This window comes from Cervus canadensis, chromosome 22 (genome assembly GCF_019320065.1).
Source record: "Cervus canadensis isolate Bull #8, Minnesota chromosome 22, ASM1932006v1, whole genome shotgun sequence".
Lineage (NCBI taxonomy): Eukaryota > Metazoa > Chordata > Mammalia > Artiodactyla > Cervidae > Cervus > Cervus canadensis.
The window spans coordinates 51,938,612-51,960,511 of NC_057407.1; the positions used below are offsets into that span (position 1 = coordinate 51,938,612).

A 21,900-nucleotide genomic window follows, 5' to 3' on the forward strand; every position below is an offset into this window, starting at 1 on the left:
AAATTCTGACACTTTGGTTTGCTTGGCCTCACTGTGCCTCAGGCACACAAACTTGCATTTGACAACAACCGTCTAAATTTTTATAATGATCACTGATCACTTTTTTTTTGTTTTATTTTTAAATGCCTGCTTAGGGACTTTCCTGGTGTTTCAGTGGCTAAGGCTTCACACTCCCAATCCAGGAGGCTGGGTTTCCGGCCCGGAGGAGGAACTAGATTCCATAAGCTGCAAACAAGAGTTCTCATGTTGCCACTAAGGCCCAGTGTAGCCAAATAAACAAATAAAAATAAATATTAGATAAATAAGTGTCTGTCTAAAACTAATGTAAGGTTTAGAAGATAAGCGGTCTAGTGACTGCAAGATCTATCAGATGGAGACTGTGGCAGGGCTGGGACGGGGGGGTTGCTTCTGGATGTGTGAGAATTCATTAAACCACAGGTACTTTTTTGGTGGGGCTGCACCATTCAGCATGCGGGGTCTTATTTCCCTGACCATGGATCAAACCTGTGCCCCCTGCAACAGAAGTGTGGAGTCTTAACCCTGGACTACACGGGAAGTCCTGGTATATTTTGATAACAGGAGCGTGTCAAAGAACCCAGTGTCAAAAGAGCTGATTTTAGGAAGCCCTCAGTTCAATTCAGCCGCTCAGTCATGTTAGACTCTTTGCGACCCCATGGACTGCAGCACATCAGGCTTCCCTGTCCATCACCAACTCCTGGAGCTTGCTCCAACTCATGTCCATCAAGTCAGTGATGCCATCCAACCATCTCATCCTCTATATTCCCCTTCTCCTTCTGCCTTCAATCTTTCCCAGCATCAGGGTCTTTTCCGCTGAGTCAGTTCTTCACATCAGGTGGCAAAGTATTGGAGCTTCAGTCTCAGCATCAGTCTTTTCAATGAACACCCAGGACTGATCTCCTTTAGGATGGACTGGTTGGATCTCCTTGCTGTCCAAGGGACTCTCAAGAGTCTTCTCCAACACCACAGGTCAAAAGCATCAGTTCTTCAGTGCTCTGCTTTCTTTATACTCTAACTCTCACATCCATACATGACTACTGGAAAAATCATAGCTTTGACTATACGGACCCGTGTCAGTAATGTAATGTATCTGCTTTGTAATATGCCGTCTAAGTTGGTCATGACTTTTCTTCCAAGGAGCAAGCGTCTTTGAATTTCATGGCTGCAGTCACCATCTGCAGTGATTTTGGAGCCCCCAAAAATAAAGTCTGACACTATTTCCATTGCTTCCCCATCGATTTGCCATGAAGTGATGGGACCAGATGCCATGATCTTCGTTTTCTGAATACTGAGTTTTAAGCCAGCTTTCTCACTCTCCTCTTTCATCAAAAGGCCCTTTAATTCTTCTTCGCTTTCTGCCATAAGGGTGGTGTCATCTGCATATCTGAGGTTATTGATAGTTCTCCCTCCAATGTTGATTCCAGCTTGTGTTTCATCCAATCCAGCCATTTTGCATGATGCACTCTGCATATAAGTCAAATAAGCAAGGTGACAATATACAGCCTTGATGTACTCCTTTTTCAATTTGGAACCGATCCATTGTTCCACATCTAGTTCTAACTGTTGCTTCTTGATCTGTATACAGATCTCAGGAGGCAGGTAAGGTGATCTGGTATTCCCCTCTCTTTAAGAATTTTCCACAGTTTGTTGTGATCCACACAGTCAAAGGCTTTGGTGTAGTCAATGAAGCAGAAGTAGATGTTTCTCTGGAACTCTTTTGCTTTTTCGATGATCCAGTGGATGTCGGCAATTTGATCTCTGGTCCCTCTGACTTGAACATTAGGAGGTTCTCAGTTCACATACTGTTGAAGCCTGGCTTGAAGAATTTTGAGCATTACTTTGCTGGCGTGAGAGATGAGCGTGTGGAAGCCCTGGCCAGGCACGTAACAGCAGTCAGTAAAGACTCCCAGTTTCCCTATTGTCATGGTACAATGAAAACACATGTCTCAGAATTAGTCACATTTCCAGTCTAGTCTCCCCTTGGCCACCTGTCTCTCTGCTTAGAGATGTAACTAAATATTAGCTTCCTTCCCACTTTCCCTATCACAGAACAACTAAGGACTTCACTGTGGCTTTTTTTCTTTAACAAAATACTTATTTCTGCACTTTAAATATATACATAAACAATGAAATTAGATTTAGTGTGAATAGCTCCTTAGATCACTGTGAAACCCCTATTATTAGACTGAATACTCGAGAATCTTTAAAACAAAATGCAACTTGTGAACTCATCTAAGACTTAGATCTGCTACCAAAAAAAAAAGGTATTCTGGTATTTGGGTTTATAAGAAGTGTTCCTTCTGATAATTAGTTACATAAATTAGTATTTCATTTTCACTTTGCATACAGAGATAAGAACTGAGTCCTAACAGGAAGGAAAAACTATAGTTTGATGAAGAGAGCTCACTGGTTTAAGAAGACTCTGTCAAACAGCCTTTTCTTTAAAAAGCTAGTAACAGTGAGTTTCTGTTAACTGCTTACACAATACACCTGCCTGGCAAAACTTTCAAGTGCACAATTACAGTAAAGACCAATTTCTTTTTTTTTTTGGTTTGTTTTAGTTCTACAGCTTTATTGCTACCAACCCATCTCCCTCCACCCTTGTGCACACAAGCTCAGTCATGTAACCCCATGGACTGCAGCCCACTAGGCTCCTCTGTCCATGGACTTTTCCAGGCAAGAATACTGGAGTGGGTTGCCATTTCCTTCTCCAACCAATTTCTTTAAAATGTGTAAAAATAAGGACACAGGATTTTAGGATCCCCAAAAAGCAAAGTATGAGTTTAGATTGAGATGGAACCTCAACTCTAGGTATAGTCATCATATTAACAATGAACATAAATATTAATACTTAAAAATTTTTTAAAGGAACCCTGATGTATCTCCCCTCATACAGAAGTACACTAAGTTGAAACCAAATACCCCAAATTCTTAGTTTGCCATCAAGTTATCTCCACAGTTTTTTCTAAAATACAGCCTCTCTACATTAGATGGCATTCTTTAACAGGGCTTCTGGGTCCAAACGTCATTTATAAATTGTGATTTATAAATATAGGGCAGAGGGAAACACAAGACAATTCACCAAGGCACTGACGAGTTAAGCGCTACTTTCCACCAGAAGCAGACTGGTTCATGTGGCCTCGGCTATTATTATCCTCTGGAAACTGTGCTGGTGGTGGTGTAGTCACTTCAGCCGTTTCTGACTCTGCGACCCCACGGACTGGAGCCCACGAGTCCACCAGGCTCCTCTGTCCATGGGATTCTCCAGGCAAGAACACTCGAGTAGGTTGCTCTTTCCTCCTCTAAGGAATCTCTCCTACCCAGGGCTCAAACCCAGGTCTCCTGCGCTACAGGCAGGAGACTGAGCCACGCGGGAAGCCCCTAGAAACTGCAAATCTCCTAAAATCCTCTAAATAAGGACAGAAGCACTTTGATAAGCTAGACTTGAAGGCTGACAAGAGACTCCGAAACAGACATTTTAGAGAACTGAGCTCATAAACAGCCTCTTACATGTTAACCAGCCATTACTCTACCTACATTCTTTTACTTCAAGATAAAACTTAAGGGAAAAAAAATCCTACTTCAGTGGGATTACTAATTTTATTTTCCTTATCTTTATGCACTTTTCAAATTATCTCCAAGGAACAGTCTTTAAAACATTCATTTTGGAGGTAACTTACTGACTTCTTACCAGAGAGAGTCTGCACATAGTTCCACAATGTGTCTTTATTTGTCCAAAAATAGTCTCCGTTGCCAATTGAAAGAGTATATGACCGTTCATCCATAAGCTTGACCTTCCTTCTACTCTGGCCTAATGAACAGGGCTGACCATCGAGGTGTACAGAGCTCTTTGGCACAGAAACCTTGACGCTTTTTAAGCCAACAGGCTTCATTTCTAACCAAACAATCAGGTTTAAACTAAGTAGAAAAGAAACACACTACTTTCCCCAAACTGAAAAAAGTCAGTTAACTGAAAGCCCAGACAGATTCCAGTACAGAATGTTAATGATTCAAATCTGATTGGAGGAGGATCTTCCATACAAGTTACACTTTTCCAAATAGAGCTCCAATGAGGTTCAAGGAAAGAAAAGTTTCCCACAAAACAAAAGAAATGAAGGCTTAACAAAGTCTGCTGCTATACTTACAAAACAGTGTTGATGCCTTTGTGAAAGAAAATTTTAAATAAGAAGGATGCCATTTCAAAGAAAAATAATTCAGGTTTACCAAAGCCACCATCCAGCTAAGGTTCACAAACCTCACATGTGGTTTTCTTTTTTTTTTTTTTTTACATGTGGTTTTCTATCACTGGGCCAGTATACGTGTCTTAGCAAAGTCCTACATGTGATGGCCGATTTCTCCACAGCTCAGAGGAGTACCATGGTGACCAGCAAGGCCACAGACCTGAACTCAGAAGACATAAAGGACAGAATGAATAGCAAGCACCAGGAATATCAGCATACACTGGGGAAGACAGGCAAAGCAGAACACTACCAGCGCGGAGAAGCATTTTTATTTTCATACCTGAGAGTAGTCTGGGGGCACAGATTTACTCTAGTTTTCACACATTAATACTTATTAATTTATGAGTTCAAAAAGCTGAGATTTTTCCTCAAACTTTCACATTCAACTTAAGACATCTTACTCTATTTGGAGTTTTCATTTTAAAGGGCTGTGATCAATGTTTGATTTCACTTACCCTTTCAAACATAAAATTTTAACTACTTTAAATAATTTAATATAACCCATTTTAGGAACAACCTTTGACTTGAAAATACAAAATTTCCTAAGAACTCAAACAGCTTATAAATCTAAAAAATTAAGCTTATGAAAACAGTGACTCTTTAATTATGTGCATGCAATAATATAGAACGGCTTCAATTTACAATCACAACTCTAAGTCAATTATTTACTCAATTATACATTTTAAGTTGGAATTATAACATTAAATTATTAAATGTTAAAAACACTTAAAATATCCTATGTAGATCACTTAAAAACTATGTACAGACTCCATTAACTACACTTTGATTAAAAAATGAAAAGGTTTAAAGAAACCCAGATTCCTTATTGGACCTTGGAAAAAGCAAATGGCAAGACAGCACTGCACAGTTTATTTCTTCTTTTGCATACATATACACATATACATGGTTTTCCCTGGTGGCTCAAGTGGTAAAGAATTTGCCTGCAATGTGGGAGACTGGGGTTCAATCCCTGGGTGGGGAAGATCTCCTGGAGAAGGGGTGACAACCTGGAGAATTCCATGGACAGAGGAGCCTGGAGGGCTACAGTCCATGGGGTCGCAAAGAGTCGGACGTGTGTGTGTGTGTGTGTGTGTGTGTGTGTGTGTGTATGAACATATATTTGATGTGAGCTTGGATAGTCTGGAAGAACACACAAACTCAGTTACCTGGAGAGTGAGATTTGGCAGAAGTGATAGAGGACTTCATATTTTTTTCCTTATATACTTAATAACAATCAAAATGTTGGGGTGTTTTAAATAAAATAAAAGTAGCCTTGGCTTCAAGTTCTCTCATTTCGTTTGTTCTTCCTACCATTTAAAAAAAAAATCTTTCCTGGAGTATAGCTGCTTTCCAATGTTGTTCGTTTCTGCTGTACAGCAACGTGGATCAGTTACACGTATACATGCGCCCCCTCTTTTCTGGGCTGCCCCCCCATGCAGGTCACCCCAGAGCAGAGTTCCCTGCGCTGGACAGCAGGTTCTCATTACTTATCTTCTTATACAGAGTATCAGTAGGAATATATATGTCAATCCCAGTCTCCCAGTTCATCCCACATTCCTCCTTTCCCCTGGTGTCCATATTTTGGTTCTCTATGTCTGTGTGTCTATTTCTACTTTGCAAATAAGATCGTCTATACCACCATTTTTTCAGATTGCACATATACGCATTAAGACATGATACCTGTCTTTTTCCTTCTGACTTACTTCACTCTATATGACAGTCACCAGGTCCATTCACGTCTTCTTGACATTTTTACAGTCATTCTGGCTCAAGATTTCAAAGCCATCTTTAAATACTCTTCTCCTGACTTCCAGTTACTCATCTGGTCGTCTTTCCCTTTTTCATGTAATCAACAAACACACACCTTACCTCAGCTGATCTTCACAAGCTATAACCAGGTGAGGTAAATAAATCAGGAAGCTACTAGGAATAAATTAAGAGACTATTAGGACCCCATTTTACAAATGAAGAACAGGTTTAATTTAGAACCTTTTTCAAGTAGCAAGGCTTCATGCTCACCAAGCATTCCCAATCATCCACAAGTTCTGTCAATTTCACTCCTTCAACGATTCTCACACCTGCCTCTCTTCTCCATCAACCCCTACCCTAAAGTAACACTGGTCAGCATTTTTAAAAACCAGGGCCTACGTTGAGCCCATTTAACCTCTTTCCAAAACTGTGAAGTAGATATTATCATTCTCTTTCGCCACACAGGAAAACTGAGGCTTAAAAAAATGGTTTCTTAAAATCTGCCCCAGGTCACACGAATAAGTGGCACAAGCAGGATGAACCTAGGCTGTCTGATGTCACACCCCAGGCTCCTAACTCTTCATCACTTCTTACCTGGATCACTTAAAACATGAACTCATGGACTAGTGGCTGAGACTTTGCACTCTCAAGGCAGGGTGCCCGGGTTCTCTTTCCGGTCAGGGAACTAGATCTCACACGCTGCCACTAAAAGATCCTGGAGGCCCCTGCTGAAATCTCTAAGGCTCCTCTTTAGTTAGAAAGGAATTCCACCTTCTTCCATGGCCTGTATAAGGCTGGAAGAAGCTGGCCTCTGCCACAATTCTAACTTGGCCTCTTGCCATGTGTCCTCCGCTTACTAGGCTATGAACACGTTGAGTGCTTTGATACACCAGCTATTGGTCTAGGAGCTGGAGGTAGTACATGACTAAACAGACAAACGTGCTTGTCCTCATGGTGCTTATGCTCCAGGGGGTCTTCCTGCTGTCCAAGGGGTCTGCACAGTGGATACTCCTCCCACCTGTATCCTTCTTCCCCCATTCGGTCGGCTGGCTCTTTATCTTAGGGTCTTTGTTCGAATGTCGTCTCTAACAGAGCCCTTCCTCCTCTCATCAATCCACTCAAAGTAGGATCCCTGCTCACAGTTATCCTCTATCCTCTTATTTTCTCTTCACATTTTTTTTTTGGGGGGGCCACACCATGCATCATGTGAGATTTCAGTTCCCTGTCCAGGGATGGAACCCACACTCCCTGTAGAGGAAGCGTGCAATCTTAACCACTGAATCCTTAGGCAAGTCCCTCAGCACAATTTTTCACAGCTTGGAAATCCTAATTACTAAGGACAGAGACTTTGCAGTGCCTGGCAGGGTAGGCTACACCGGTGAATATTTACTGAAAGAGATGGGAATCCAGACCACCTGACCTGCCTCTTGAGAAATCTGTATGCAGGTCGGGAAGCAACAGTTAGAACTGGACATGGAACAACAGACTGGTTCCAAATAGGGAAAGGAGTACGTCAAGGCTGTATGTTGTCACCCTGCTGATTTAACTTATATGCAGAGTACATCATGAGAAATGCTGGGCTGGAAGAAGCACAAGCTGGAATCAAGATTGCCGGGAGAAATATCAATAACCTCAGATATGCAGATAACACCACCCTTATGGCAGAAAGTGAAGAGGAACTAAAAAGCCTCTTGATGAAAGTGAAAGAGGAGAGTGAAAAGTTGGCTTAAAGCTCAACATTCAGAAAACTAAGATCATGGCATCTGGTCCCATCACTTCATGGCAAATAGATGGGGAAACAGTGGAAACAGTGGCTGACTTTATTTTGGGGGGCTCCAAAATCACTGCAGATGGTGACTGCAGCCATGAAATTAAAAGACACTTACTCCTTGGAATGAAAGTTATGACCAACCTAGATAGCATATTAAAAAGCAGAGATATTACTTTGCCAACAAAGGTCCGTCTGGTCAAGGCTATGGTTTTTCCAGTGGTCATGTTTGGATGTGAGAGCTGGACTGTGAAGAAAGTTGAGTGCCAACAAATTGATGCTTTTGAACTGTGGTGTTGGAGAAGACTCTTGAGAGTCCCTCGGACTGCAAGGAGATCCAACCAGTCCATCCTAAAGGAGATCAGTCCTGGGTGTTCACTGGAAGGACTGATGCTGAAGCTGAAACTCCAATACTTTGGCCACCTCATGTGAAGAGTTGACTCATTGGAAAAGACCCTGAAGCTTAGGAGGGGTTGGGGGCAGGAGGAGAAGGGGACGACAGAGGATGAGATGGCTGGATGGCATCACCGACTCGATGGACATGAGTTTGAGTAAACTCTGGGAATTGGTGATGGACAGGGAGGCCTGGCATGCTGCAGTTCATGGGGTCACAAGGAGTCAGACACGACTGAGCAACTGAACTGAACTGAATACCACAACATTATCTGGTTTCAGTTTCTGGGCTTCCAGTGTTGTTTTATTTAAATCTATTCTTACTTACTAGATAGCATATTAAAAAGCAGAGACATTACTTTGCCAACAAAGGTCCGTCTGGTCAAGGCTATGGTTTTTCCAGTGGTCATGTTTGGATGTGAGAGCTGGACTGTGAAGAAAGTTGAGTGCCAACAAATTGATGCTTTTGAACTGTGGTGTTGGAGAAGACTCTTGAGAGTCCCTTGGACTGCAAGGAGATCCAACCAGTCCATCCTAAAGGAGATCAGTCCTGGGTGTTCATTGGAAGGACTGATGCTGAAGCTGAAACTCTAATACTTTGGCCACCTCATATGAAGAGTTGACTCATTGGAAAAGACCCTGATGCTAGGAGGGATTGGAGGCAGGACGAGAAGGGGATGACAGAGGATGAGATGGTTGGATGGCATCACTGACTCGATGGACATCAGTTTGAGCAAACTCCGGGAGTTGGTGATGGACAGGGAGGCCTGGTGTGCTGCAATTCATGGGGTTGCAAGGAGTTGGACACGACTGAGCGACTGAACTGAACTGAATACCACAACATTATCTGGTTTCAGTCTCTGGGCTTCCAGTGTTGTTTTATTTAAATCTATCGTTACTTACTTAATACAAAGTCAACCTCATTATCCAGGCAGGAAGCTTCCTACAGGGTGGGCTATAAGCTTAAACCAATCAAAGCAACAGGTCCCAAATCATTCTAAACAGTATTTTTCTGTGACACATATTATATAGCTCTTCCCAAATGGGAGTGTCACTATTTCAGGGCTGTCTCTAACAGACTGAAGAGGAGATAGTCAAAAGCAGGGACTGTGTCACATACATTTCTTCAACATCAAAGGCAGGGCTTGGCACTCAATTCTGGTGAACCAAAGAATGATTAAGTAGAAGAATAACGGAGGTTAAGACTTGAAAACTAGATAGATTTCAGAGCTAAAAAGGTCATTCCAGGCAAGTGCACTGATACGGACAAGTAGGAATGGTAAACCTTGGGGAGAGACAATGTCCTAAATGGAGAAGGGATATGCTGGTCAGCTTTCCCCTTCATGGATCACAGCCTTACTGTGGCGAAGGGGCTTTGTAACTCAATGAAGCTATAAGCCATGCCATGCAGGGCCACCAAAGACGATGAGTTACAGTGAAGAGTTCTGACAAGATGTGGTCCACTGGAGGAGGAAACGGCAATCCACTCCAGTATTCTTGCCTGGAGAACCCATGGACATGAGTACCTGTATGAAAGGCAAAAAGATATGACACTGGAAGATGAGCCCCCCAGGTGGGAAGGGGTCCCATATGCTACTGGGGAAGAGCAGAGGGCAATTACCAATAGCTCCAGAAAGAATGAAGTGGCTGAGCCAACATGGGAACAACACTCAGCTATGGATGTGTGTGGCTGTAAAGTCTGCATAGGAACCTGGAATGTTAGGTCCATTAATCAAAATAAATTGGACGTGGTCAAGCAGGAGATGGCAAGAGTGAACATCAACATTCTAGGAATCAGTGAACTAAAGTGGATGGGAATGGGTGAATTTAATCCAGATGACCATCTACCACTGTGGGCAAGAATCCCTCAGAAGAAACTGAGAAGCCCTCATGGTCAACAAGAGTCCAAAATGCATTACTCGGGTGCAATTTCAAAAACAACGAAGTAATCAGTTCGTTTCCAAGGCAAAGCATCCAACATCATAGTAACTCGAGTCTATGCCCCAACCATTGATGCTGAAGAAGCTGAAGCTGACCAGTTCTATGAAGACCTATGGGCTTTCCAGGTGGCTCAGATGGTAGAGAATCTGCCTGCAATGCAGGAGACCCGGGACTGATCCCTGGGTCAGGAAGATCCCCTGAAGAAGGGAATGGCTACCCACTCCAGTATTCTTGCCAAGAGAATTCCAAGGACAGAGGAGCTTCTAGAACGAACACCAAAAAAACAAAAAAGATGTCCTTTTCATCATAGGGGATTGGCATGCAAAAGTAGGAAGTCAAGACAAACCCAGAATAATAGGCAAGTTTGGCCACAGAGTAAAAATGAAGAAGGGCAAAGGCTAACAGAGTTCTGTCAAGAGAACATGCTGGTCATATCAAACACCCTTTTCCGACAACCCAGGAGACGACTCTACACATGGACATCACCAGATGATCAATGGCGAAATCAGACTGATTATGTTCTTTGCAGCCAACGATGCAGACTCTGTATATAGTCAGCAAAAACAAGACTTGGGGCTGAATGTGGTTCAGATCATGATCTCCTTACTGCAAAATTCAGGCTTAAACTGAAGAGAGCAGATAAAACCACCAGGCCTTTCACGTATGACCTAAATCAAACCCCTTATACAGTGGAGGTAATGAACAGATTCAAGGGATTAGATCTGGAGTGCCTGAAGAATTATGGACAGGGGTTTGTAACACTGTACAGAAGGCAGTGAACAAAACCATCCCAAAGAAAAACAAATGTAATAAGGCAAAGTGGCTGTCTGAGGAGGCTTTCTAAATGGCTGAGGAAAGAAGAGAAATCAAAGGCAAGGGACAAAGGGAAAGATATACCCAACTGAATGCAGACTTCCAGAGAATAGCAAGGAGGGACAAGAAGGCCTTCTTAAGTGACCAATGCAAAGAAATAGAGGAAAACAATAGAATGGGAAAGACTAGAGATCTCTTTAAGAAAATTAGAGATATCAAGGGAACATCTCATGCAAGGATTGGCATGATAAAGGACAGAAATGGTATGGACCTAACAGAAGCAGAAGAGATTAAGAAGAGGTGGCAAGAATACATAGAAGAACTATACAAAAAAGGTCATAATGACTAAGATAACCACAATGGTGTGGTCACTCACCTAGAGCCAGACATCCTGGAATGTGAAGTTAAGTGGGCCTTAGGAAGGAAGCATCACTACAAACTAAGCTAGTGGAGGTGATGGAATTCCAGCTAAGCTATTTCAAATCCTGAAAGATGCTGCTGTGAAAGTGCTGCACTCAATATGCCAGCAAATTTGGAAAACTCAGCAGTGGCCACAGGAGTGGAAAAGTTCAGTTTTCATTCCAATCCCAAAGAAAGGCAATGCCAAGGAATGTTCAAACTACTGTACAATTGCACTCATTTCATGTAAGTAAGGTAATACTCAAAATCCTTCAAGCTAGGCTTCAACAGCACCTGAACTGAGAACTTCCAGATGTACAAGCTGGGTTTCGAAGGGGCAGAGGAGCCAGACATGGAATTGTCATTGTTCTTTGGAACATGGAAGAGGCAAGGGAGTTCCAGAAAAACTTCTGCTTCACTGACTACAATAAAGTACTTGACTGTGGGGATCACAACAAATTGTGGAAAATTCTTAAAGAGATGGGATTACCAGATCACCTTAACTGTCTCCTGAGAAACTTGTATGTGGCTCAAAAAGCAACAGTTAGAACTGGACGTGGAACAACTGACATGCAAAATTAGGAAAGGAGTACAAAAAGGCTGTATATTGTCACCTTGGTTATTTAACTTCTATGCAAAGTTCATCGTGTGAAATGCTGGGCTGGATGAAATAACAAGCTGGAATCAAGACTGTTGGAAGAAGTATCAATAACCTCAGATACGCAGATGATACCACTCTAAAGGCAGAAAGCAAAGAGGAGCGAAAGAGCCTCCTGATGAGGGTGAAACAGGAGAGTGAAAAACCTGGCTTGAAATTCAACATTCAAAAAACTAAGATCATGGCATCTGGTCCCATCACTTTACAGGAAATAGAAGAGGAAGAAGTAGAAGCATTGATAGACTGGTATGTATAATCAAAGCTATGGTTTTTCTAGTAGTCATGGTTTTTCTAGTAGGGATGTGACAGCTGGACCATAAAGAAGGCTGAGAGCTTAACAATTCATGCTTTCAAACTGTGGTGCTGGAGAAGACTCTTGAGAGCCCCCTGGACTGCAAAGAATTCAAACCAGTCAATCCTAAAGGAAATCAAGCCTGAATATTCATTGGCGATCTGTTGCTGAAACTCCAATACTTTGGCCACCTGATATGAAAAGTGGACCCACTGGAAAAGACTCTGATGCTGGGAAAGATTGAAGGCAAAAGGAGAAGGGGGTGGCAGAGGATGAAACGGTTAGACAGCATTATGGAGTCAATGGACAAGAATCTTAGCAAACTCTGGGAGAGAGTGAAGGACAGAGGAGCCTGGCAGGCAACCATCCATGGAATCACAAAGAGTAGGATGTGACTTAGCAACTGATCAACAACAACATGCAGGTCCCCTTGGTCCAGACATGGACAGGCCAAGCTTATTCCCTGCGTGGAACTTTCCCTCAACCCAACCCTCCCCATTCCATAAGGCTCACTCTATTTCACTGGGGTGTCGGCTCAAATATCACCTCATGAGAGGCTTTTCCTGACCAGCCTACCTAAAGTTCTCTAGTGCGCTCTAAATGCTTAGCCCCACTTTCTAGATCTTTTCTCTTGTTTTTCTTAGATTACTGAAGAGATGCTCTAACGATTTTACTTATCTGTACCTGTATTAGGATCCGGACGGTCCCCTGAAGTAGGAAATGGCAACCCACTCCACTATTCTTGCCTGGAAAATTTCAGCCTGACGGGCTACAGTCCATGGGGTTGAAAAGAGTCAGCACCTGAGCACACATGCATGTATCAGGATTGGCTCACTTTAATTTCAAATCCAGTTTGTCAATTATTGAGATCAGGATCTAATTAAAAAACCTTGCAGCACATTTTCTTTTCCTTCTTAAAAAATATATACATTTTATTGTAAAAAGTCTGTGTTGACCACTCCTAAAACCTGTAATTTAAGCGCCTTCCAACAAAACGTGGATGGATGCCACAGAGAACAGTATTTTCTTACAGGAAACAGGTACCAAGATCATCCCAGAGGTAGGCAGGAAAGAATTTTATATTCCTCAATGGAGAAGATTCTAGGAATGGAGTAGTAATCCATAAACAAACCCGTCGAGATTAGTTAATCTTGATGAACTAGGGAGAAAAAGGTTCTAAATACCAAGACCCTAGAGAGCACAGGGGCTTCCCGGGTGGCTCAGAGGTTAAAGCGTCTGCCCGCAATGCGGGAGATCTGGGTTCGATCCCTGGGTCGGGAAGATCCCCTGGAGAAGGAAACGGCAACCCACTCCAGTGTTCTTGCCTGGAGAATCCCATGGATGGAAGAGCCTGGTGGGCTACGTTAGTCCACGGGTTCGCAAAGAGTCGGACACGACTGAGCGACTTCACTTTCACTTTCAGAGAGCACAGACCGAAGTGAGACACGATAATGTCTATTTCAATACGTGATTTTTACAAAGTTAATTACACAGGACGTCACTGACCACAGGCAGGCTGGTGTGGCCGAAGCCACCCAGGTTAAGCGTCGTAGCCTGAGCCACGGGCATCACGGCAGCTGCGTCTCCGGGCTGAAGTTTCCTTGCTCTGCCTTCCCCAGAGGGAAGTCGAAAAGTCTGTGAAACGGCCATCTGGATTCATGCTTTTTAAACCAAAGATATTCCGCAGAGCAAGGCAAAGGCGACCAGAAGCGGCTTCATGTTGCATTTGGTAATGGTAAGAAACTACTGAACCTGGGGCCCAAAGACTCACATTAGCGGCGGCGGAGGGAGGATCTAAGGGAGAGAAATGCACGCCCCAAAGGGAGTAGCCCCGAAGTCCCCACCTGGGGCCCCGCGGCAGCAGCGCAGGGTTTGCCCGCTCCCGCCGCTCCAGCGCGCGGGCGCGGGCGCCTCACCTGCAGGCTTGTCTGCAGCCATCTTCCCGCCTCGGCTCGGATTCTTCCCTGCAGGTGGCGTGGCCTTCACTCCAGCTGCCCAGCTGGCTGCTGTCCTGGACGTCGGAGGACGAGCCTGCGCCCACCCCGGCTCCGGGCCCCTGGGTTCCGGCCTGGGGAGTGGGCAGACGGCGGGCGAAGGAAGTGACGAAGGCTAGTTCGCGTCGTCTAGCAACAGCAACAGCAACAGCAGCGTCCCCTGCCCCGGCGGCGCCACTGCCTCCACTTACGCGCGGCTTCCGCCCCGCGGAGTCCCCTGACACATTACTTCCGGGCGCCGCGACCGGCGTGGGAACTGCGCCTGGCCCCGCCCTACGCCAGCGTCCTCGGTGCCCCGCCCCCACGGCGTGAGCGCGCCGGCCGGCGTGCGCCCGCTTGCGCGTCTGCGCGTGTGCGGGACGGGCTGGGCTGTATAGGGCCCCTTGGGCTTATACTGGTAACGATTGGTGAGTATGCGAATTCTTGTCCCTTGTTTCACGTGAAACCACAACTACACCTCATATCTATGTGTTAAGCATTGAGCCTTGCACTTGGCTTGTACACCTGTAATAATTTCTCACAGCTTTGTGAGCAGGCACAGTTGCGGGTCCGTGTTTGAAAGCAAAATAAAACATTTTCTTTTAGAAGTTTTAGATTTACAGAAAAATTGCAGATGATACTTGGAGCTTGTGTACTCCTCACCTTGTTGTGAGGAGCTTGAATAATTATTCGAGACATACCCTACTGAGGTACGTCTGTCACATATGAGAAACCACCTCGGTTGGTATATTATTATTAACTAAATTCAGTGTTTTAAAATTTTTAAAAACTTTTTTTTTCAGCTAGTGCCCCTTTTCTGTTCCAGGATCTTGTCCAAGACGCCAGATTAAATTTACTCATGTATTCTTAGGCTTTTTTTTTTTGACTATGCCCCGCGGCTTGTGCGATGTTAGTTTCCCTCACCAGGTATCTAACCTAGGCGGGCATCAGATTCCTAATCACTGGACCGCCAGGGAGTTCCCTCCTTAGGCTGTTCTTGACTGTGATCGCTTCCCAGATTTTCCTTGTTCTTGATGACTTTGACAGCTTTGAAGAGTACTGGTCAGGACTTTTGAAGAATGGACCTGGATTTGGGTCTATACATTTTTTTTCATGGTGAGACTAGGGTAGTAGGTTTTAGGGAGAAAGATTACGAAAGTGACTAGCCATTCATGTTGCTGCAAATGGCGTTATTTCATTCTTTTTAATGGCTGGATAGTATTCCATTGCTTATGTAACCACATCCTCTTTACATGGACATTTATTTTATATTGTGGTTATAACCAAATACTACATTATTTTGTTGCTCAAATTGTTTCAGCTTTGTTAATTGGGAGCTTTTTCAGGTTTACTCCATGTCCCTTTAACACGGTTGCCCATTAAAAAAAAAACCCTTCTAATTCATATTAACATATACACAGAGAAGTACACAAAGCATAAACACTGTTTTTGAATTTTCATCATTTCAGCATATCCACATAGCCAGCACCCAGAGAAATGATGACACTACCCACCTGCGCAAGCCCCCTCATGCCTCCTCCCATCCCCCCCACAAGGGTGATTCCTAACTGATGGCTAACACCATTGATTATGCACCTGTTTTCAAACTTAATAAGAAAAAATAAAATAAAAAATAAAATAAAAAAAAACTTAATAAGAGTGGATCACAGCATATTTTCTTGAGAATTTGGCTTCTTTTGCTCCATCTTACAAGATTCAACCATGTTGTTGAGCGACATTAGTTTCTCACTGTTACGTAATGTACCATTATGCAAATGTATCATAATTGAGCTATTCATTTATTGCTGAGTAGTTGGGTATTTTTTCTATGCCCAATAAGGCCAATATGAATATTCTAGTATGTCTTTTGATGAGTATGTTAGAACCCACATAAAAAGACACCTGAAGTGTTTATTGATCTTGCTGCTATGAGGAGCCTCTCAATCAAAACGGAATTGGCAGGAAATTGATAGAATTTGGGCACTTGCTGGATGATTTTAAAGAGAGATTAGGGAAGTTGGTGGGTTGGCAGTTTGGAATTAGATGCATTCAGGAAGCAGACAATCAGAGTTCCAGAGTCTTAGTTTTTATCCAGGAGGCAGGAGGATTAGAGCAAGGCTGGAGTTATCCTTGGTAAAGGGGCAGCATCACTCATGTCAGAAGGAGGTGTTCCATCATTGTTGCTCTTGTGGAGGGCTTTGTTTCTGTCTTGTTGCCGCAACAATCATGGCATAAGCTTCTCTGAACATGTTCGTATCCTGTGAGAGCTGTGTATGTCCAGCTGGAAGTGTTCTGCTAGCAGAATTGTGTCTCACTTTCTTAGTCTCCAGGCTTGTCAGCAGAGCCAGTTTTCACTTGCTCATATGTGATCCCCCCTGTGGGTCCTTACCCATTTCACAGATCAGGAAAATGAGGCCCAGATGTTAACCCACTTTCCCAAGTAACAAGACAATAAGCAACTGTTATCTTAACCTCTGTATTTAGCTTTAAAGTTTCTGGAATTTGCCTGTATTGAAGACATCTCGGGTCTCTTCTCTCATCTTTCAATATTGGCAGCTCTCCCTCATTTACAGAGAGGGAGAAGAGTTAATTCAGAAGTGGGAGATGGAGAATGTCAGTGGTCTCCGCTGTGTCACCAGCCATGACGAGTCAGTTCACGTCCAGCGAGTGATGGTATGACTGTGTACCCACAGTGCCTCAAACCTATGTGGTCCTTGTCACTTGTGGAAGCCTGTCTCCAAGGATGGTTGCCAGCAGTTCCTCCCATCCCAATAGACACATGCTGCTCTTCCCCCTGCTTTGAAGATGAGCTGAGACTTGCTTGGACCAACCGAATGCAGAAGTGATCCTGAGCCAATTTTGGTTCTAGCCCTTGAAAGGCATGGCAGCGTCCACTTTTCCTTTCTTATACTCACCTGCCATCCTGTGAGGCTGTCCTGCTAAAGACTATGGGAAGGAGATCCAAGATGCCCCAACTGACAGCCAGCACCAAGGTTCCTGACATAACAGTGAAGCCTTCTTGAACCTTTCAACCCAGACCAGCTGCCAGGTCAATGCAGTCAGGTGAGTGACCCTAGCTCCCATCATATGAAGCAGAAAAACTGCTCAGTCAACCCCCAGAAGCGTGAAAAATAAAAGGTCATTGTTTTGGGGTATCTAATTTTTAAAACTGAGATATAAGCACATACCATGCAATTTACCCTTTTATTGGATTGGCCAAAAAGTTCACTTAGTTTTAAGTAAAAAAGGCACATTTTTATTTTCACCAAGATGCTTACTGAACAATGCATTATTAACTGAACAAACTTTTTGGCCAACCCAATAAAATGTACAATTTCATGGTTTTTAGTATATTCACAAAGTTGTACAGACATTACCAATATCTGATTCTGTGTCAAACTGCCTAGGTAGAATTTTTTTTTAGTGACTCAGTGGTTTCTTTTCCTTAAGGACATTTCCAATTTACAAGTGAAGAAAAAATATGTTAAACATATTTTTATTACTCTCTGAAACATGAATTCTGGAAGATTATTGCAACTATAAATATGGAAAAATTGAGTAATTAAAATTTTATCATGATGATGAGAGATTTTAGAACATAGGGAAGTACAGAATATGCTATGATGTTTATTTACCACTCAGATTTGGCCAGTGTCAATGTTCACCACATTTTCTTTTGAAAATCATCACTGGTATAGATGAGTTCAGTTTATATTCCCTTCCTGATTTTATTTCCCTTACTCCTTTCCCAGAGATAGCCACTGTTCTAAAGATGGTATGTGTCCCTGAAGCCCATGTTTAAAACATAATATACGCATAAAAAATTTATTTTCATTCATTCCACTTTATATAAACATCACACTGATAGGGCCATTATGAAACTATTTTAACCCAACCCTGCGTTTTTTAAGATTTAAACATATATTCATCAGTTCAGTTCACTCAATCATGTCCAACTCTTTGCAACCCCATGGACTGCAGCACGCCAGGCTCCTCTGTCCATGGGATTCTCCAGGCAAGAATACTGGAGTGGGTTGCCATCCCCTCTTCCAGAGGATCTTCCAGATCCAGGGAGTGAACCTGCAAAAATATATATTCATAATGTATAATATTTATACAAAATATATCATAAACATGTAATATATACTTAAACAACATGTATAATTTATTTTAACTACTGTTCAGTATTTCACCAAATCATTATCGCTTATAGTTTGGTGGTATGATCCCTAAATAAAAGTCTCATAAATGATAAAGGGCTTTCCTGGTGGTCCTGTGGTTAAGACTCCATGCTTCCACTGCAGGGGGACTGCAGGGGGTGTGGGTTTGATACCTGGTCAGGGAACTAGGATTATACATGCTACCCAGCGTGGCCAAAATTTTTTTAAAAAAGCAGGAAAAGGCATTAATTATCTCACTGATGAGTAGTCTGTAGGTAGACTATTCCAGTGGTAGGTCAGTAACTCACAATGTCAAGATGCAATTTGGCATCCCTGGGATTCTGTCTGTCTTCCTCTTGTGGTCCCAAGATAGCCGCCGTAACTCTGAGCATCATACTCTTGCCTGTCTTGGTACCCAAAGCCGGAAGTGGACGAAGAGGGCAAAGCATTTTCCTTTTCTAGCTTTATTCTCTATCAAGTAGGTACCATGTTCCGTCAAACCCAAGATACTATCAATTTACTATTAAAAATAAAGAGCGCCAACAATTAACCTGACTTAATGCTTTCTTATCCCTTAGAATTTTTATTTGATGCTTATAAAGTACCTCTTTGAGACAAAAACATAAAATTTAAAAATATTATATATTACTCTTGAGCATACAAAACAAGAAAATAGAAGTGATATAAGTTAGTTATGGCATTTTCAGAACATCTTCCCACCAGAGTTCCACTTTAAATTGCTTTTCAATTCAATGCCTTCCCTGTCTGTCTTCTTCCCCAAGACGTCAATCTCTGTGCTCCCAGGAATACAGGCAGGACAGCCGTCTCCTCACAGAATCACCACAGTTAACTCGAGGAGTCCCAGTCTGTAGGTTTTAGTTCTGACACTTTCTGGCTCTTCCCAGATGTCACAAACCAGTAGGCTTTTGGATCAAGTTTGCACACACGTGGGGAATGACACACCACAGCAGTCCTCTGACAGATTGATTGTGAGAAGCCTGCTGATTTCAGAAATGAAAGAATGTGTCTCAAAATCAATGCATTAGTGAATTGTCCCTAGAAGCCTCTCACCAAAATCTTCCCTTCGTTCTCCTTGGTCAAATCGGTTGCCTGCCCACCGCTGGATCAGTTACTGACAAAAGAGATTCCAATGTGTGCCTTGGGTTCATTGTGATGCATCCACAAAAGATTGATGTGGGGGATCAATAAAATCGGGGTTTCATTAAGTAGGAGGAGCAGGAAATGACTGCTGACAGGACCGTCTCATCACGTTAGCTGATTTGTCTCTCATGGACAAGACTCTTAAGTCATTTCCAGTTTTCATTTTATTGGGAGAACCTGAATGAACCTTTTGGCTAACCCAAAAAGTGCAACAAAAAGTTGCAAATATAGCCATAGAGCCCACCCTTGCCCATGTGCAGGATTATGAGAGTTTCTCTGGGCTGCACACTATAAGATGGAGTTTTGCTGAAAATGTAACAAATTCTGTGTGTCCACCCCCAGCTTCATCTCATCATGGACTTGTTTTGTCTACTCTTTTCCTCTTCTGATGTTTTGCTGCTGGAATATTTTAAAGCAAGACCCAGACATCGTACCCATTCACTTCTAAACACTTCAGTATGCAACCTCGAAAGGAATATCCAAATACTTTCTTGCCTAACCACAATGCCATTATCCCATCTAACAAAATTTCAAATAATTCCTTAATATTCAATTACCAAGCTGTACTCAAATTTCCTCTATTGTAGAAAAATACTCTTTATAATTTCTGTTTAAAATCAGGATCAAACAAGATCCCTTTTATTTAGTTATGTCTCTTGTGTTTCTTATAAGGCTTTTAAGTCTTATGTTTCTCTTAATTTAGAGCAGTTTCCTCCCCTTTTATTTTTCCTTTCATTGACTGGTTGATGAAATTAGAGTCCAATAGAAGATCCCTCCTTTGAGATCTGGTGTATTGCTTCCTTTATGGTCAGTATTTCCTGTGCCCTAGAGATCACTTTTGTAACTTTTAGATTTTTATTTATTTATTTTTGGCTGTGCTGGGCCTTCATTGCTGCTCAGGCTTTTCTCTGGTTGTGGCGAGCGGGGGCTACTCTCTAATTGTGGTGTGCAGGCTTCTCATCGGGGCTTTCCAGGTGCCGCTAGTGGTAGAGAGCCCATTTGCCAATGCAGGAGACATAAAAGGCGCTGTTTCAACCCTTGGGTCGGGAAGATCCCCTGGAGGAGGGCATGGCAACCCACTCCAGTATTCTTGCCCAGAGAATCCCATGGACAGAGGAGCCTGGAGGACTACCGTCCACGGGGTCACACAGAGTCGGACACGACTGATGCGGCATTGTGGTGGCTTCCCTTGTTGTGGAGTGTGGGCTCCAGGGCACTTGGGCTTCAGTATTTGTGGCTCCTGAGTTCTAGAGCATAGGCTCAATAGTGGTGCACGGGCTGAGCTGCTCTGGGGCATGTGGGATCTCCCCAGTTCAAGGACTGAACCTGTCACCTGCGCTGGCAGCTGGCCCGAGATCAGTTTTAAAGGCTTGATTATATCATGGAAGATATTAAGAAGAGGTGGCAAGAATACACAGAAGAACTGTACAAAAAAGATCTTCACAACCCAGATAATCAGGATGGTGTGATCACTCACCTAGAGCCAGACATCCTGGAATGTGAAGTCGGGTGGGCCTTAGAAAGCATCACTACGAACAAAGCTAGTGGAGGTGATGGAATTCCAGTTGAGCTATTTCAGATCCTGAAAGATGATGCTGTGAAAGTGCTGCACTCAGTATGCCAGCAAATTTGGAAAACTCAGCAGTGGCCACAGGACTGGAAAAGGTCAGTTTTCATTCCAATCCCAAAGAAAAGCAATGCCAAAGAATGCTCAAACTACCGCACAGTTGCACTCATCTCACACGCTAATAAAGTAATGCTCAGAATTCTCCAAGCCAGGCTTCAGCAATACGTGAACCGTGAACTTCCAGGTGTTCAAGCTGGTTTTAGAAAAGGCAGAGGAACCAGAGATCAAATTGCCAGCATCCGATGGATCATCGAAAAAGCAAGAGAGTTCCAGAAAAACATCTAGTTCTGCTTTACTGACTATGGCAAAGCCTTTGACTGTGTGGATCACAAGAAACTGTGGAAAATTCTCCAAGAGATGGGAATACCAGACCACCTGACCCACCTCTTGAGAAACCTGTATGCAGGTCAGGAAGCAACAGTTAGAACTGGACATGGGACAACAGACTGGTTCCAAATAGGAAGAGGAGTACGTCAAGGCTGTATATTGTCACCCTGTTTATTTAACTTATATGCAGAGTACATCATGAGAAATGCTGGGCTGGAAGAAGCACAAGCTGGAATCAAGATTGCTGGGAGAAATATCAATAACCTCAGATATGCAGATGACACCACCCTTATGGCAGAAAGTGAAGAGGAACTAAAGAGCCTCTTGATGAAAGTGAAAGAGGAGAGTGAAAAAGTTGGCTTAAAGCTCAACATTCAGAA

The 21,900-nt window shown here is 43.1% G+C and overlaps 1 protein-coding gene across 2 annotated transcripts in view; it reads right to left on the reverse strand.

The window, feature by feature from the left end:
• CNOT10 (CCR4-NOT transcription complex subunit 10) overlaps nt 1-14,484 on the reverse strand; it is a 59,712-nt gene extending 45,228 nt beyond the window's left edge. For both annotated transcript variants that reach the window (XM_043442689.1, XM_043442688.1), the window contains exon 1: nt 14,189-14,484. In XM_043442689.1, the coding sequence (XP_043298624.1) occupies nt 14,189-14,210 (22 nt within the window). In that variant the 5' untranslated portion in view covers nt 14,211-14,484. The remainder of the gene's footprint in view (nt 1-14,188) is intronic.
• Between the last annotated feature and the right edge of the window lie 7,416 nt (nt 14,485-21,900).